The sequence below is a fragment of the Mobula birostris genome, chromosome 15 (genome assembly GCF_030028105.1).
Source record: "Mobula birostris isolate sMobBir1 chromosome 15, sMobBir1.hap1, whole genome shotgun sequence".
Lineage (NCBI taxonomy): Eukaryota > Metazoa > Chordata > Chondrichthyes > Myliobatiformes > Myliobatidae > Mobula > Mobula birostris.
In genome coordinates, this window is record NC_092384.1 from 45,648,760 (window position 1) to 45,666,408 (window position 17,649).

The 17,649-nt window shown below is 43.2% G+C and overlaps 1 protein-coding gene across 6 annotated transcripts in view; it reads left to right on the forward strand.

The window, feature by feature from the left end:
- The window catches only part of znf507 (zinc finger protein 507), a 64,891-nt gene that overhangs the window by 40,446 nt on the left and 6,796 nt on the right, over positions 1-17,649 (forward strand). For 5 of the 6 annotated variants that reach the window (XR_011889259.1, XR_011889260.1, XM_072279698.1 and 2 more), the window contains exons 5-6: positions 12,524-12,628; positions 13,649-13,783. Coding sequence is in view for 4 of the 6 variants with exons in the window: in XM_072279698.1 (XP_072135799.1) it covers positions 12,524-12,628; positions 13,649-13,783 (240 nt within the window). In the remaining 2 variants the exon portion in view is untranslated. Of the gene's footprint in view, positions 1-12,523; positions 12,629-13,648; positions 13,784-15,249; positions 15,426-17,649 lie in introns of all 6 variants that reach the window. The other variant, XM_072279700.1, reaches the window with a different exon arrangement.

Below are 17,649 nucleotides of genomic sequence, written 5' to 3' on the forward strand. Positions count from 1 at the left end.
AGAAACCGTTAGGAGGTAATGATCATAATATGATAATGGTGCAATTTGAGAGGGAGGAGCTGAAGTCAAACATATCAGTATTACAGTTATTAAAGGGAATTACAGAGGCATGAGAAAGTTGCTGGCCAAAGTTGATTGGAAGAGAACACTAGCAGAGGTGATGGCAATGGCTGAAGTTTCTGGGAGCAATTCAGAAGGCGCAAGATAGATATGACCCAAGGGTGATGAAGTATTCTAAAATGAGAATGACACATCCTTGGCTGATGAGAGGGATCAAAGAAAGCATAAAAGCAAAAGAGAAACATAGAAACATAGAAAATAGGTGCAGGAGTAGGCCATTCGGCCCTTCGAGCCTGCACCGCCATTTATTATGATCATGGCTGATCATCCAACTCAGAACCCCGCCCCAGCCTTCCCTCCATACCCCCTGACCCCCGTAGCCACAAGGGCCATATCTAACTCCCTCTTAAATATAGCCAATGAACTGGCCTCAACTGTTTCCTGTGGCAGAGAATTCCACAGATTCACCACTCTCTGTGTGAAGAAGTTTTTCCTAATCTCGGTCCTAAAAGGCTTCCCCTCTATCCTCAAACTGTGGCCCCTCGTTCTGGACTTCCCCAACATCGGGAACAATCTTCCTGCATCTAGCCTGTCCAATCCCTTTAGGATCTTATACGTTTCAATCAGATCCCCCCCTCAATCTTCTAAATTCCAACGAGTACAAGCCCAGTTCATCCAGTCTTTCTTCATATGAAAGTCCTGCCATCCCAGGAATCAATCTGGTGAACCTTCTTTGTACTCCCTCTATGGCAAGGATGTCTTTCCTCAGATTAGGGGACCAAAACTGCACACAATACTCCTGGTGTGGTCTCACCAAGGCCTTGTACAACTGCAGTAGTACCTCCCTGCTCCTGTACTCGAATCCTCTCGCTATAAATGCCAGCATACCATTCGCCTTTTTCACCGCCTGATGTACCTGCATGCCCACTTTCAATGACTGGTGTATAATGACACCCAGGTCTCGTTGCACCTCCCCTTTTCCTAATCGGCCACCATTCAGATAATAATCTGTTTTCCTATTTTTGCCACCAAAGTGAATAACTTCACATTTATCCACATTAAATTGCATCTGCCATGAATTTGCCCACTCACCCAACCTATCCAAGTCACCCTGCATCCCCTTAGCATCCTCCTCACAGCTAACACTGCCACCCAGCTTCGTGTCATCTGCAAACTTGGAGATGCTGCATTTAATTCCCTCATCCAAGTCATTAATATATATTGTAAACAACTGGGGTCCCAGCACAGAGCCTTGCGGTACCCCACTAGTCACTGCCTGCCATTCTGAAAAGGTCCTGTTTATTCCCACTCTTTGCTTCCTGTCTGCTAACCAACTCTCCACCCACACCAATACCTTACCCCCAATACCGTGTGCTTTAAGTTTGCACACTAATCTCCTGTGTGGGACCTTGTCAAAAGCCTTCTGAAAATCCAAATATACCACATCCACTGGTTCTCCCCTATCCACTCTACTAGTTACATCCTCAAAAAATTCAATGAGATTCGTCAGACATGATTTTCCTTTCACAAATCCATGCTGACTTTGTCCGATCATTTCACCACTTTCCAAATGTGCTGTTATCACATCCTTGATAACTGACTCCAGCAGTTTCCCCACCACCGACGTTAGGCTAACCGGTCTATAATTCCCCGGTTTCTCTCTCCCTCCTTTTTTAAAAAGTGGAGTTACATTAGCCACCCTCCAATCCTCAGGAACTAGTCCAGAATCTAACGAGTTTTGAAAAATTATCACTAATGCATCCACTATTTCTTGGGCTACTTCCTTAAGCACCCTGGGATGCAGACCATCTGGCCCTGGGGATTTATCTGCCTTCAATCCCTTCAATTTACCTAACACCACTTCCCTACTAACATGTATTTCGCTCAGTTTCTCCATCTCACTGGACCCTCTGTCCACTACTATTTCTGGAAGATTATTTATGTCCTCCTTAGTGAAGACAGAACCAAAGTAATTATTCAATTGGTCTGCCATGTCCTTGCTCCCCATAATCAATTCACCTGTTTCTGTCTGCAGGGGACCTACATTTATCTTTACCAGTCTTTTCCTTTTTACATATCTATAAAAGCTTTTACAGTCCGTTTTTATGTTTCCTGCCAGTTTTCTCTCATAATCTTTTTTCCCCTTCCTAATTAAGCCCTTTGTCCTCCTCTGCTGAACTCTGAATTTCTCCCAGTCCTCAGGTGAGCCACTTTCTCTGGCTAATTTGTATGCTTTTTCTTTGGAATTGATACTATCCCTAATTTCTCTTGTCAGCCACGGGTGCACTACCTTCCTTGATTTATTCTTTTGCCAAACTGGGATGAACAATTGTTGTAGTTCATCCATGCAACCTTTAAATGCTTGCCATTGCATATCCACCGTCAATCCTTTAAGTGTCATTTGCCAGTCTATCTTAGCTAATTCACGTCTCATATCTTCAAAGTTACCCCTCTTTAAGTTCAGAACCTTTGTTTCTGAATTAACTATGTCACTCTCCATCTTAATGAAGAATTCCACCATATTATGGTCACTCTTACCCAAGGGGCCTCTCACGACAAGATTGCTAATTAACCCTTCCTCATTGCTCAAAACCCAATCCAGAATAGCCTGCTCTCTAGTTGGTTCCTCGACATGTTGGTTCAAAAAACCATCCCGCATACATTTCAAGAAATCCTCTTCCTCAGCACCTTTACCAATTTGGTTCACCCAATCTACATGTAGATTGAAGTCACCCATTATAACTGCTGTTCCTTTATTGCACACATTTCTAATTTCCTGTTTAATACCATCTCCGACCTCACTACTACTGTTAGGTGGCCTGTACACAACTCCCACCAGCGTCTTCTGCCCCTTAGTGTTATGCAGCTCCACCCATATCGATTCCACATCTTCCCGGCTTATGTCCTTCCTTTCTATTGCGTTAATCTCTTCTTTAACCAGCAACGCCACCCCACCTCCCCTTCCTTCATGTCTATCCCTCCTGAATATTGAATATCCCTGAATGTTGAGCTCCCATCCCTGGTCACCCTGGAGCCATGTCTCTGTGATCCCAGCTATATCATAATCATTAATAACAATCTGCACTTTCAATTCATCCACCTTATTACGAATGCTCCTTGCATTGACACACAAAGCCTTCAGGCGCTCTTTTACAACTCTCTTAGCCCTTATACAATTATGCTGAAAAGTGGCCCTTTTTAATGCTTGCCCTGGATTTGTCAGCCTGCCACTTTTACTTTTAGGCATACAATAGATCAAAAATTAGTGGAAAGTTAGAGGATTGGGAAACTTTTAATAAAACCAATGGAAAGCAACTAAAAAGTCATAAGGAGAAAAAAGATGAAATATGAAGGTAAGCTAACCAATCATGTAAGAGAATATACCAAAAGATTTTCCAGATATATAAAGAGTAAAAGAGAGGCTAGAGCGGATATCATAAAATCGAAATTGATGCTGGAGAGGTAGTAATGGGGTACACAGAAATAGTAAACAAACTTGAGTATTTTGCATCAGTCTTCATTGTGGAAGACATTAGCAGTATGCCAGAAATTCAAGAGTGTGAGGAACAGAAGTAAGTGTAGTTGATGTTACTGAGGAGAAGGTGTTTGGGAAGCTGAAAGGTCTGACAGTAGATAAACCACCTGGACGAGACAGACTATACCAAAGAATTCTGAAGAAGGAAGCTTAAAGGGATTGTGGAAGCATTAGTAGTGATCTTTCAAGAATCACTAGATTCTGGAATGGTTCCAGAAGACTGGAAAATGCTACTCCACTCTTTAAAAAGGGTTAGACTCAAAAGAAAGGAAATTGTTAGCCTGACTTCAGTGGTTGGGAAGATGTTGGAGTCCATTAATAAGGATGAGGTTTCAGTGTACTTGGAGGCACATAACAAAGTAGGCCAAAGTCAGCATGGTTTCCTTGAGGTAAAATTTTGCCTGACAAATCTGTTGGAATTCATTTGAAGAAATAACAAGCAGCATAGACACAGAATTGGTGGATTTGTTTATTTGGATTTTGTGTGGCACCTTGTGACAAGCAGCCACACATGAGACTGCTGAACAAGAGCCCATGGTATTACAGGAAAGATACTAGCATGGATTGAAGACAAACAAGAGAAAATCTGCAGGTGACACTAGACACTAGAATACTACAGCACAGTACAGGCCCTTTGGCCCTCGATGTTGTGCCGACCCATATATTTCTTTTTTTAAAAAGTACTAAACCCACACTACCCCATAACCCTCTATTTTCCTTTCATCCATGTTCCTGTCCAAGAGGCACTTAAATACCCCTAACGTTTTAGCCTCCACCACCATCCCTGGCAAGGCATTCCAGGCACCCGCAACCCTCTGTGTAAAAAAAAAACTTACCCTGATGTCCCCCCTAAACTTCCCTCCCCTAACTTTGTACATATGCCCTCTGGTGTTTGCTATTCATGCCCTGGGAAACAGGTACTGGCTATCCACCCTATCTATGCCTCTCATAATCTTGTAGACCTCTATCAAATCCCTTCTCATCCTTCTACACTCCAAAGAGAAAAGTCCCAGCTCTGCTAACCTTGCCTGATAAGACTTGTTTTCCAATCCAGGCAACATCTTGGTAAATCTCCTCTGCACCCTACCCCAGGTTGCTGTGGGAAGTGAGAGAAGAGATCGCTGGAGCAGTAGCTATGATCTTTGAATCCACTTTGGCTGCAGGAGAGGTGCCGGAGGATTGGAGAATGGCAAATGTAGTTCCCTTGTTTAAAAAAGGTAATAGGGAGAATCCTGGGAACTATAGACGGGTGAGTCTTACGTCAGTGGTTTACAAACTATTGGAAAGGATTCTTAAGGATAGGATCTACGAGCAGTTGGAGAAGTACAGTCTACTCAAGGATAGTCAACATGGCTTTGTGAAGGGAAGGTCGTGCCTCACGAGCCTAATTGAGTTTTTTGAAGAGGTATCAAAAGAAATTGATAAGGGTATGGCAGTAGATGTGATGTACATGGATTTTGTCAATATGAGGGAAGTTGAAATCACCCATAACTACAACCCTGTATTCCCTGCACCATTCTAAAATCTGCCTGCTTATCTGCTCCCCAGTGTCCTGAGGGCTATTTGGGGGCCTATAGACTACTCCCAACACAGTGGTTGATCCCTTCCTATTTCTGATTTCCACCCACACCAACTCAGTGGACACTCCCTCTGCAGCGTCCTCCCTTTCTATAGCCATGATACTATCCCTGACCAGTAATGCAACTTCCCCCCCCCCACCTTCTACGTCCCACCCTATTCCTTTTAAAACACCTAAACCCCGATACCTGCATCAGCCAATCCTGCCCTTCCTCCAGCCAGGTTTCAGTAACAGCCACAACATCGTAGTTCCACATACTGATCCATGCTGTAAGTTCATCCCCTTTATTCCTAATACTCCTAGTGTTGAAATAGTCACATTTCAACCCCTCTAACTGACTACATTTATGTTTTGTCCCCTGCCTGTCCTTCCTCACCAACTCAGAACACATAGCATCATGCCCTTGTCATTCTACCCTAATCTCTGCACTCACATTCTGATTCCCAGCCCCCTGCCAAACTAGTTTAAACCCTCCCCAAACAGCTCTAGCAAACCTGCCCGCCAGGATATAGGTCCCTTTCCAGTTCAGGTGCAGCCCATCCTTTTTGTACAGGTCAGACCTTCCCCAGAAGAAATCCCAATGATCCAGAAATCTGAACCCCTGCCCCCTGCACCAACTCTTCAGCCACGCATTCATCTGCCATAACTTCCCGTTCCTACCCTCTCTGTCTCGTGACACAGGCAACAATCCCGAGATTATCACCCTTGAGGTCCTGCTTTTTAACTTCTTTCCTAACTCCCTATATTCCTTCTTCAGGACCTCATCCCTGCACCTATCTATGTCATTGGTCCCCACATGGACCACGACATCTGGCTGCTCACCCTCTCTCCTGAGAATACAGAGAACTCGATCTGAGATATCGCGAACCCTGGCACCGGGGAAGTAACAAACTATCCAGGATTCTTGATCTCTCCCACAGAACCTCTTATCTGTCCCCCTAACTATCGAATCCCCTATCGCTACTGCTCTCCTCTTTTCCCTCCTTCCTTTCTGAGCTGAGGGTTCAGTCTCGGTGCCAGAGATGCAACCACTGCAACTTGTCCCTGGTAGGTCGTCCCCACCAACAGTATCCGAAACAGTATACTTATTGTCGATGGGAACAGCCACTGGGGTGCTCTGCTCTTTCTGTCTATTCCCCTTCCTCTCCTGACAGTCACCCAGTTACCTGTCTCCTGACTTTTAGGGGTGACTGTCTCCCTGAAACTCCGATCTATTACTGCCTCTGCCTCCCGAATGATCCGAAGTTCATCCAGCTCCAGCTCCATTTCCCTAACTCGGTTTAACAGGAGCTGTAGCCGGATGTGCCTTTTGCAGGTGTAGTCATCAGAGACAATTGTGCTGTCCCTGACTTCCCACATCTTACAATCGGAGCACTGGACTGCCCTATCTACTGCCTCCATTACCAACTCCTAAGTTAATTAAATTAGTTAAAGGAACTCACCCGGCCTTACCTCACTGGGAGCAAGCTTGTCCTCAGCCTCTGCCCACTGAAACTTTTCAAGCCAAAGCCTCAAAGCTCCACTTCTTCACTGGCCACTCTGCTGGAAATCCAAGTAGCACACACAGAATGCTGGAAGAGCTCAACAGGCCAGGCTGCTGAAGGGTCTCGGCCCGAAACATCGGCTGTACTGTTTTCCATAGATGCTGCCTGGCCTGCTGAGTTCCTCCAGCATTTTGTGTGTGCAGCTTGGATTGAAGATTATCTTACTGGCAGGAGTCAAAGAATGGGAATAAAGGGAGCCTTTTCTGGTTGGTCGCCAGCGACTAGTACTGTTCTGCAGGGGTCGGTGTTGGGATTACTTGTTTTCACATTATATATCAATGATTGGGTGATGGAATTGGTGGCTTTGTGGCCAAGTCTGTGGACAATGTGAAGATAAGTGGAGGGGCAGGTAGCACTGACAAAGTAGGGTGTCTGTAGGACTTGGATAGATTAGGAGAATGGGTAAAGGAGTGATAGCTGGAATATAGTATAAGGAAGTAAATGGTCATACACTTTGGTAGTAGGAATAAAAGTGTGGTGTATCTTCTAAACGCGGAGAAATTTCAAGAATTGGAGAGACTAAGGGACATGGGAGTCCTGATACAGGATTCCCTAAAGGTTAACTTGCAGGGTGAGTTAGTGGTAGGGAAGGAATATGCAACATAAGCATTAATTTCGAGATGACTAGAATATAAAAGCAAGGATATAATGCTGAGGCTTTGTAAGGCATTGGTCAAACCACATTTGGAGTATTTTAAGCAGTTTTGTGTCGCTTATCTAAGCAAAGATGTGCTGGCATTAGAGAGGATCCAGGGGAGGTTCCTGAGGATGTTTCTGGGAATGAGAGGATTCATGTATGAGGAGTATTTGATAGCTGTGGACCTGTACTCACTGGAGTTTAGGAGAATGAGGGGGAATCTCATTGAAACCCTTTGAATATTGAAATGCCAAGATAGAGTGGATGTAGAAAGGATGCTTACTATATTGAGGGAGTCTGGGACCAGAGGGCACAGTCTCAAAATACATCTCTTTAGACAGAGAAGAGGAAGAATTTCTTTAGCCAGGGAGTGGTGAATCTGTGGAATTCATTGCCCAGGCAGCTTTTGAGGCCAACTCAGTGGAGGTATATTTAAAGCAGAGGTTGATAGGTTTTTAATTAGTCAAAGTATCAACGGTTACAAGGAACAGGAGAATGGAGTTGAAAGGGATAATTAATCAGCTATGATGTAATGGTAGAGCAGACTGGATGAGCTGAATGGCCTAGCTCTACTCTTATACCTCATGGTCTTAAATAACTGATTTTTGCATTTATTTGAATTAGGGTCAGTATGCTTGTTTAGCCTGAGCAGGCTCAGTGGGAATGTTTCCAGCTGGAGAAATGGGAAGCCTGCAGAGGCTCAAGCTGCTCCATTAAACAGCTGATGACAACAGGTTGAGTACTCCCCCACAAAATTAGGCCAATGCTACAGTTGGAAAGAGTAAGCTCCAGCAAGATGCCTGTTTTGGTCACTGGTTGAGGAAGAGTTAAAGATCTACCCACAATGTAACAATGCAGAATGAAGGATGTTAAATTTAAAATGGTATTTGCAGATAATTGTATCCATCATTTACTCTGTAAGTGTTCATCCCTTGTAGCCATGCCCTGAGATCAAACTGAAATTGTCCAAATAGGATAAAGAAAGGCTGGACTTGCAGAGCAGCATAACACAGAATCCCTTTATAGGATTATTAAGATTATTATTCATTGGGTGTCCCTGACCTGGAATATTTGCTCTGTTTCTCTTTCTACAGATGCTACTTGTCCTACTGAGTTTCAAGCACTTATGGTTTCATTTTGGATTTCTAGTATCTAAACTTTAAAAAGAAATTAATTAAATTATCCATGCAAACACGAGGAAATCTGCAGATGCTGGAAATTCAAGAAACACAAACAAAAATTGCTGGTGAACGTAGCAGGCCAGGCAGCATCTATAGAAAGAGGTACAGTCGACGTTTCGGGCCAAGACCCTTCATCTCCATCCCTTCCCCTCCTGTCTTCTCCTATCATTTTGGATCTCCCCCTCCCCCTCCCACTTTCAATCTCTTACTATCTCTTCTTTCAGTTAGTCCTGACAAAGGGTCTCGGCCCAAAACGTCGACTGTACCTCTTCCTATAGATGCTGCCTGGCCTGCTGCATTCACCAGCATTTTTTGTATGTGTTACTTAAATTATTTTCTGTTTGCTGTTGATCTGTGGAAATACTATCCCTTTATGCCTGCATGAAATAGACTGTTGTCCTCTCGAGAATATCATCCTCTTTGATATTTTGATCTTTATCAAACCAAGGTATTTTGTTGGGTATATCAGCTGATGACTGGTTTCACTTCAGCAACATTTTGATCATTAACACTTGCAAAGGCTTTGATGTTGAATGCAGATTTGCTGGTAGACAAGTGGTAGACAATTCCTAAGGATTTGGAAGTCTTGTGGACAGAGTATGATCACAAGGATTCAGAGAAGGAAATAGGCAGTTAATTTCCTTCATCTAGTAGCCTGTTTATTCTGCTGATTCTCACAGCATGCCGATCAACATGTTAGTCACTGTTGATTTATCATAAAGTTGAATATATTCTTGTACCAGTTTGACTGTAGCACATGGATGCAGTTTATACTGGACAAAATGAACAAACTAAGAACAACTTGGTACCAGCTGTTGTTCTTTGTCTTCTTTATCTTACTTAAGCCCAACATCCGTGGTAGGTAAGTTACTGGAGGAGATTCTGAGGGATAAGATATACAAGCACAGATGTTTATGTTATTTACCTACCATGGATATTTGTGTTACTTTGATTGCTTTTACATATTGTTGTCTACAGCACAATCCTAACGTGACTTCCTTTTGCATTAATGATCAGATAAGCTCTTCGCAATTTTTTCCATTGATTGAATAAAACCATTGTAAGTTACATGGACTTCTTTTGTAATGGAATTTCAATTCATGTGCATGAAATGTATTAAGGTTTGAACTCCTGTTGGTATTGCAGGAATTTATCAGTGGTTCTGCCTGTCTTATTTTTAAGCTGAATTGAACACCTAGTAAGATGTCAGAAGTTTTTTTTTGAAATATCAGCAGGAGAGGAAAATGAAAATATTGTTAAGTTCAAAATTGAAAGGAGAATCAGGAGGGAGGTTATTCAAATATAACTAAAGTTTGGAGTTCTAGCTGCCTAACATTTATAAAAAAAACTGCTCTGAAACAGCAATGGATGCTGCATATGCTCATGGAGTCATAAAACACAGCTCAACTAGTCCATGCTGAGCAAGATTTCCATTTGTCTGCATTTAGCCCATATCTGTCTCAACCATTTACCTGAACAAGTACCTTTTGAAATGTTGTTATTGTACCTGCTTCAATTTCATCATCCGGTAGCTCATTCCATATACTGTACTGACCATTCCTCAGCCCACTCACCCAGCTGATTAAATCCTGATAGCCATCTTCATTGTTAGGCAGCATGGTAGCACAACAGTTAGCACGAGACATTACAGCACCAGCGGACAGCAATTGGGGTTCAGTTCCTGCGACTGACTGTGAACAGTGTGCATGTTCTCCCTGTAATGCTCCCAAACTCCAAAGACGTATGAGTTAGGGTTAGTAAGTCGTGGGCATGCTAGAAGGATCGTGACACTTGTGGGCTGCCCCAAGCACATTGTCAAACTGTGGTGGTCATTTCTTTGTAAATTTCAGAGTACCTGTGAGAAATAAAGCTAAATTAACCTAATCTAACTCTGTCTTTCCAAATGCTTGTATATCTTACCCTTCAGGACCTCCCCTAGTAACTTAGCTACCACAAATGTTAGGCTTATGGCTTTGTAATTGCCAGGTTTTTCTTTGCAACCCTTTTTAAATAAAGGCACAGCATTTGCCACCCTCCAGTTCTGTAGAGCATGAAGGTAACTTCGCAATAATGAGCTGCTGCTGTTAGAGAAAAGAGCAGAGGGTGGATTTTTGGAGCACTGAATATTATGGAGATTTTATAATAAAATATGAATCTAAACTAGAATCCTGATTTAAGTTAACTGGAGGTGGGTGCTAAAGTGGAAACAGATCTTAGTAAGGATGCCATGAAAATCAGACAGGAGAAATATTTAGGTGAATTAGACAAAAAAGACACATTGATTCAGAGAGAAATCGACCTTTAGGAATGTTTGTGTTAAGGATTAAGCAGTATAAAGAGAAGGTTAAGAATGTAGGTTCTGAAATAGGGAACTCAAACAGACATTGGGAGCTAAAAACAAAAATTGATGGAAACACTGAGCAGATCAGAGAGCATTTGTGGAAATGTTAACATTTTTAAATTAGGACCTTTGATTCACAGAGTTATACAGCACAGAACTAGGTATTTTATGCCTAACTTATCCATGCTGATAATATGCTTATCTACACTAATCAGTTTTGGCAACATTTGGCCCTTACCCTTCTGAGCCTTTCCTATCAATCTGCCTGCTCAAATATCCTTTAATTGTTGTCATTTTACCTACCTCTATAATGTCACCCCACATCCTTCTTCTCCAGCGAAAACAGTCCCAGTTGATCTGATCTGGCCTTATAACTCACTGCAACATGTGGTTGTCTAGAAAGATTCTGTAAACCTTTTCTACACCCCTTCCAGCTCAGTCACATTTTTCCTACAGTGTGGCAACCGTAACTCCACATGATACTCCAAGTGTACATTGATCAGCAATTTGTACCACTAATATGATAGCCCAATTCCTTCCAATAAAGACAAGCATACCATATACCTTTTTCACCACTCTGTCTGCTTGTAGCAAATGATACACCCAATATCTCACTTCCAGTAACACTCCTCACTTTCAATTACACAGTATAACATCCTGATTTGGTTTAATTTAACAAATTCATCACTTAACACTGTTAAATTCCAACTGTTATTCCCTTGCCCACTTTCCAAGTTGATCAAGGTTCCATTGTAACCTTGTTAAACTTTCTTCACCATCTACTATACCACCAATCTTAGTATCGTCAGTAAACTTGCTAATCACGCCATCTACATCCTTCATTAATATATATGAGAAACAGTGAAGGACCAAGCATGGATCCCTGCAGTGCATCAGTGACTGCAGGATTCCAATGTCAGAAGCAATCCACTCCATCCTTTGCCTCTTACCATCTGAGCAGGCTAAACTGATCATAAACCTTTGTTCATGAAACACAATTTAACAGAATGTTTAGAAATACTGTTCAGGTTTTTCCTCTGGAGTAGAATATAACCACATGTACAATGTTATCATAAGCAGATTTTTTCCTGCACAAATTAAGAATTCTTTCAAGCATTTTCTTTTTGAAAGTCGTGTATAGAGGCATACAAAAGTACAGGCCATTCAGCCCATCTAGTCTGCACCAAACCATTTAAACTGCCTACTTCCATCAGCCTGTGCCAGGACCATAGCCCTATCATCCATGTACCTATCCAAATTTCGATTAAATGTTGAAATCTAGCTCGCATGCACCACTTGCTATGGCAGCTCATTCTACACTCACTATCCCCTCAGTGGAGTATTTATTTATTATGCTTGAGAACATGAAGGTAATGAGTAATTCAAATTATTTTGTTTAATTGAGGTCCTATGCTTTGTAAAAACTGGAATATCTTTCCCTCAATTCTGGCTTCCTCGTCTTGATGAATGCAGATTATATGTGCTCCCAATACATTATACAGACAAATTACACTCCTGAGAGAACTGTTGTGGAGGTTTAGTAAATCTAGTTTCTTTAGTTTGTAAAATATTACAATGAAGGTCAGTATTACAATTACATTATGAATTTAAAAACGCCTGCTTATATTCAGTCCTTCAATTTACAGATGCAGCAGCTGTGATTTTGCAACAACAAATATAAACAGCTTGAAGTGTCATATGAAGCGTCATCCACAGGAGCAACAGTCCATTCAGCTGCTGGAACAGTACAAGTAAGTAAATGGCAGACACCTGTTTAGTAGTTGCTCATGAATGAATTACAATGAAATAATTGTTTATTTTCTCTGTGAAGAGAAAGTATGTTTATATGAGAAGTTTGTTAAATTTACTATATTGAATATAACTTAAAATGTATTCATTCACTTAGGCAGCCTAGTAACAACACGAGAATTTTGTTTTAATATGTTTTCTTATGGAGAAGACCTGCTCTATAAATTGAGAGAGGGGAAATTACCTATTCCTAGCATCATTTCTTCACCAATTTTTCAATCAGGATTCAGAATCTATCTCAAAATTTCAGCTGTTTGCAGATTTAAGGATGATATCCATTCATGATACTAATCTGCTGATACTCATTTCAGCTTTTGAACTGAGGCGAAGAATCAGAGCAATAGTAAACAGTACTACCATTGGCATGGATAGATCTAAAATGTTGAAATACTTTTTTATGTGCACTTCATACAGTTCAAATTTAATCTAAACTAAGTGCCTTGATATTATTCCGTGATTTTCATTTCAATACAAATCTAAAGAATATTGTTCCCTTACAGAATGAATGTAACCCTCCTCTTCCCCCCGCCCCCGTCACTTACTTCATTTTCATTATAGCTTTTGCATCTTTGATGACTAGCTATGCATCCTGCCCAAAAACATGAAATTTAACTAGTTGCTGGAGGAACTCAGCAGGTCAGGCAACATCAGTGGAGGGGAATAAATGAAGGTCTTGGCCTGAAATGTTGGCTGTTTATTCCTTCCATAGATGCTGCCTGACTTGCTGAGTTCCTCCAGAATTTTGTATGTGTTGCTCAAGATTTCTAGCATCTGTAGAATCTCTTGTGCTTATGAAATGTAGGTAGATGCTGCAGTCCGCCTAATTTTTAAACAAGATTGTAATTCCAAGTTTTATCTCATAATTAAAGGTACAATCTTGTTGTTTTAACTCTATTTTTAAGAATTTTTACCAAGATAAAAATAAAGTGTGAACTGGTTTGTATGATTTTGTGTCTTGATAGGTGTTCTCTCTGTGGCTATGAGTGTAGCCATCCACCCTCACTGAAGTCACATATGTGGAAACATGCAAGTGACCAAAATTATAATTATGAGCAAGTGAATAAGGCCATTAATGAAGCTATTTCTCAAAGCAGCAGGTGAGATACATTGCATGTGGTAGTTCAGTTTCTTGTGGACACTTTGTTGTGAGAATTATTTTTATTCACTCAGGATGTGGGCTGAGCCAGCATTTAATTGCCTATCTCTAAGGGTGATGGAGAGCTGCTGCCTTGAACCCCTGCAGTCCTGATGTGGGGGTATACCCACAGTACTATTATTGAGGAAATTCCACAATTTTGACCCAGTGACAGTGAAAGAATGGAAATATATTTCAAAGTCAGAATGTTTGGAGAGCAACTTTCAGATGGCAGTGTTCCCCTCATCCATCTACCTAGTAGAAGTCTTGGGTTTACAAGGTATATCTATGAAATGTCAGTGAGTTACTGCAATGTATTCTGTAGATGGTATATACTGTCTCTACGGCGCTTCAGTGGCTGTGGATGAGGTGTCTGTCAAGCTGGCTACCATGTCTTGTATGGTGTCAAGCTTCTTGTGTGTTGCTGAAGCTGCACTCAACTGGACAAGTAGAGAGTATTCCATCACACTGCTAACTTTAGGCTTGTAGATGACAGGCAGACTTGAGGGAGTTAAGAGATGAGTTACTCGCCACAGGATTCTGAGCCTCTGATGTATTCTTGTAGCCACACTGTATATATAGCTACACCTGTTCAGCTTCTGGTCAGTGCTGTCACCAGGATAGTAATTGCGGTGGATTCAGGGACAGTAATGCCATTGAATTTCAGAGGATGATTGCTGGATTTTGTCTTGTTGGGTATCAGCATTGCCTGGCACTGGCTGTCTCAGTCCAGACCTGGATATTGTCCAGGTCTCACTGTAGTTGGTTGCAAACTGCCTCAATATCTGAGAAGTCTCAAATAGTACTGAACTTTGTGCAGTCATTAGCGGACATCCCTACTTCTGATCTTATGATGGAGGGTAATTTATGAAGCAGCTGAAGATGAATGGGCCTAGGACGCTATCCTGAGGAACTTCTGCAGATGTGTTCTGTGGCCATGATGATTGTCCTTCAGTCGCAGCAACAGTCTTCGTTAGTGCTGGGTATGATTTCAACTAGTGGAGCGCTTCTTCTTGATGATCATTGACTTCAGATTAGCCAGGTTTCCTTGATGCCATACGATCAAATGCTATTCCAAGGACATTTACTCTCTTTTTGCCGATGAGTTCAGCTCTTTTGTTCATGTTTGGACTAGGGGTGTAATGAGATCAGAGCAGTGTGATTTTGGCAGAAGCCAAAGTGAGCTTCTCGAATCAGGTTACGGCAAAACATGTGCCACTTGATAGCACTACAGATTATGCCTTGCCTTCATCACTTTTCTGATGATCAAGAGGGAAGAAGATGGTGCCAGTGAACAATGCAATCAAAGGTGATGTCCCTCAGATGGTTCACAAAATAAAGTAGTTTCTTCTCCCAAATATGATTCTGCTACCAGGCTTTCAGCTGCAATTGGAACCTGTGATTTACATTTTGGTGGTGTGCTTTCAGGCCGATTGAGCAATCTGGCACTTTGCTGTCTCTGAGGAGGTTTGGTGAGGTTTCAAGCAAACTGGGCGGCCTAGAGGCCAAGAATCCTGGAGACGGGTGCGAGCCCACGATCGTCTCCATTTCTTGCCGACCTCACCATTAAAGTGAAGAGCAGGATTGAAATCAACAAGGACAAGGTCAGAAGATGCATGGGTGTTCGGCATTGTCTGCAATGCATTTGAGCCCCCCCTCCCCCATCTCCTCCTCCCCCCATCTCCTCCCCCCCCGTCTCCTACCCCCTCCCGTCTCCTACCCCCTCCCGTCTCCTACCCCCTCCCGTCTCCTACCTCCTCCCGTCTCCTACCCCCTCCCCTCTCCTACCCCCTCCCCTCTCCTACCCCCTCTCCTACCCCCTCTCCTACCCCCTCTCCTACCCCCTCTCCTCCCCCCTCTCCTCCCCCCTCTCCTCCCCCCTCTCCTCCCCCCTCTCCTCCCCCCTCTCCTCCCCCCTCTCCTCCCCCCTCTCCTCCCCCCTCTCCTCCCCCCTCTCCTCCCCCCTCTCCTCCCCCCTCTCCTCCCCCCTCTCCTCCCCCCTCTCCTCCCCCCTCTCCTCCCCCCTCTCCTCCCCCTCTCCTCCCCCTCTCCTCCCCCTCTCCTCCCCCTCTCCTCCCCCTCTCCTCCCCCCTCTCCTCCCCCCTCTCCTCCCCCTCTCCTCCCCCTCTCCTCCCCCTCTCCTCCCCCTCTCCTCCCCCTCTCCTCCCCCTCTCCCCTCTCCTCCCCCTCTCCTCCCCCTCCCCTCTCCTCCCCCTCCCCCCTCTCCTCCCCCTCCCCCCTCTCCTCCCCCTCCCCCCTCCCCTCCCCCTCCCCTCCCCCTCCCCCTCCCCTCCCCCCTCCCCTCTCCTCTCCCCTCCCCTCTCCTCCCCCCTCTCCTTTCCCCCTTGCTCCCCCCCCCATCTGTGCTCCCAAAGGAAGCTGCCTGCATTTGATCAGTCCCTCCCCGTCCCCATATCACTCCCTCCTTCCACTGGAGGATGATGCCAGAGGCTTGTTTCTTGGGAAAGGTTTAGTTGATGCAGTTTGTCAATTGTACTCTGCTGTTCATGTTATGTGTGTTTCTGGTTATCCCCTTTTTATTACTATTTTGATCAGGACAAAATAGGCCTGCAGCCGACAAACGGCACAGTGCTAAGTAGAACTAAACTGAATATTCCTAGACTGTTTCAATGACTGTGGTATGATGGGGGGGGGAGGGGTTGCTTTTTTTTACCGTTTACTTGATTTGTTGCTTTATTTGTGCATTGGGAGCTTGATGTTTTCTTTGCACAGGTCCATTGTTTTCTTTGTTCCGTGGCTGTGGGAGGACGAATCTGCCGGTTGCATTCTGCATACACACTTCGATAATGAATGTACTTTGAACCTTTGAAGTGTGCACCAATTAAGTAATATGACCATGTTGGATTTGGCCTGCTTTGTTATGAACAAGATATTAATGCGTAGATACCAATGATGTAGCTGTACTGGATCAGCTTGACCAAGTGCAAAGTAAGATCTGGGGCAAAATACTTTAGTACTATTGTCAGAATGTTGTCAGGGCCCCATTTGACCCTGCTGAATACAGTACCTTTGGCTGCTTCTTAATATCACATGGCTGAAGATTGGAACCTGTTGTCCTTGAGGCCACTGGATCAACCACTTGGCAATTCTGACCGGAGGTTGGTCAGCTTTCTCTTTAACGCTCATGCACCAGGCTGCAGCTTCAATGAGAATGGAGATATCTCTGCAGCCTCCTTCTCCCGTCAGTTGTTTTATTGTCCACCTTTTTTAACTGGATGTGGCAGAGCTGCAGGGCTTAGATCTGATCTGCTTGTACTGAGATTGCTCCTTTTAGCTGTTGCATGCCGTTATGCTGTTTGACATGAAATAGTGCTGCTCCTGCCATATTCTATGCCTTTGCCACTCAATGCTTCCCCCAGGTGGTGTTCGATATAGAACATTACTGCTGCATCGGCCAAAGGGAAATGGTATATGGTAACCCAACAGATGGTTTCCTTGCCTCAGTTTAACCTGATATCATGAGATTGATATGTCAATAATTATTTTAAATCTTCATAGTGCTTGGTTATAGTATATTTGTACAAGGTGCCAATTTTTATTATAAAACTAAGATATTATTTCTGAGGGATGTGCCATATTTTTCTTGTTGGTTAGGCAAGGAGCTAACTCAACTTTATAATCTCAGCTTTTTAATTATGGGTAGGTACAGTAAAACTGATAAGGCATTACCTAACTATTCAGAAATCTATTAGTTTAGATAGTCTCACAGTGTCATAAGGCTGTCGTATTCAGGAATAGACATGACACACGATTTCTGGTACAAATAATGTGGAACAAAGTTATTAGTGAATTGGTGTGGGGAAGTAC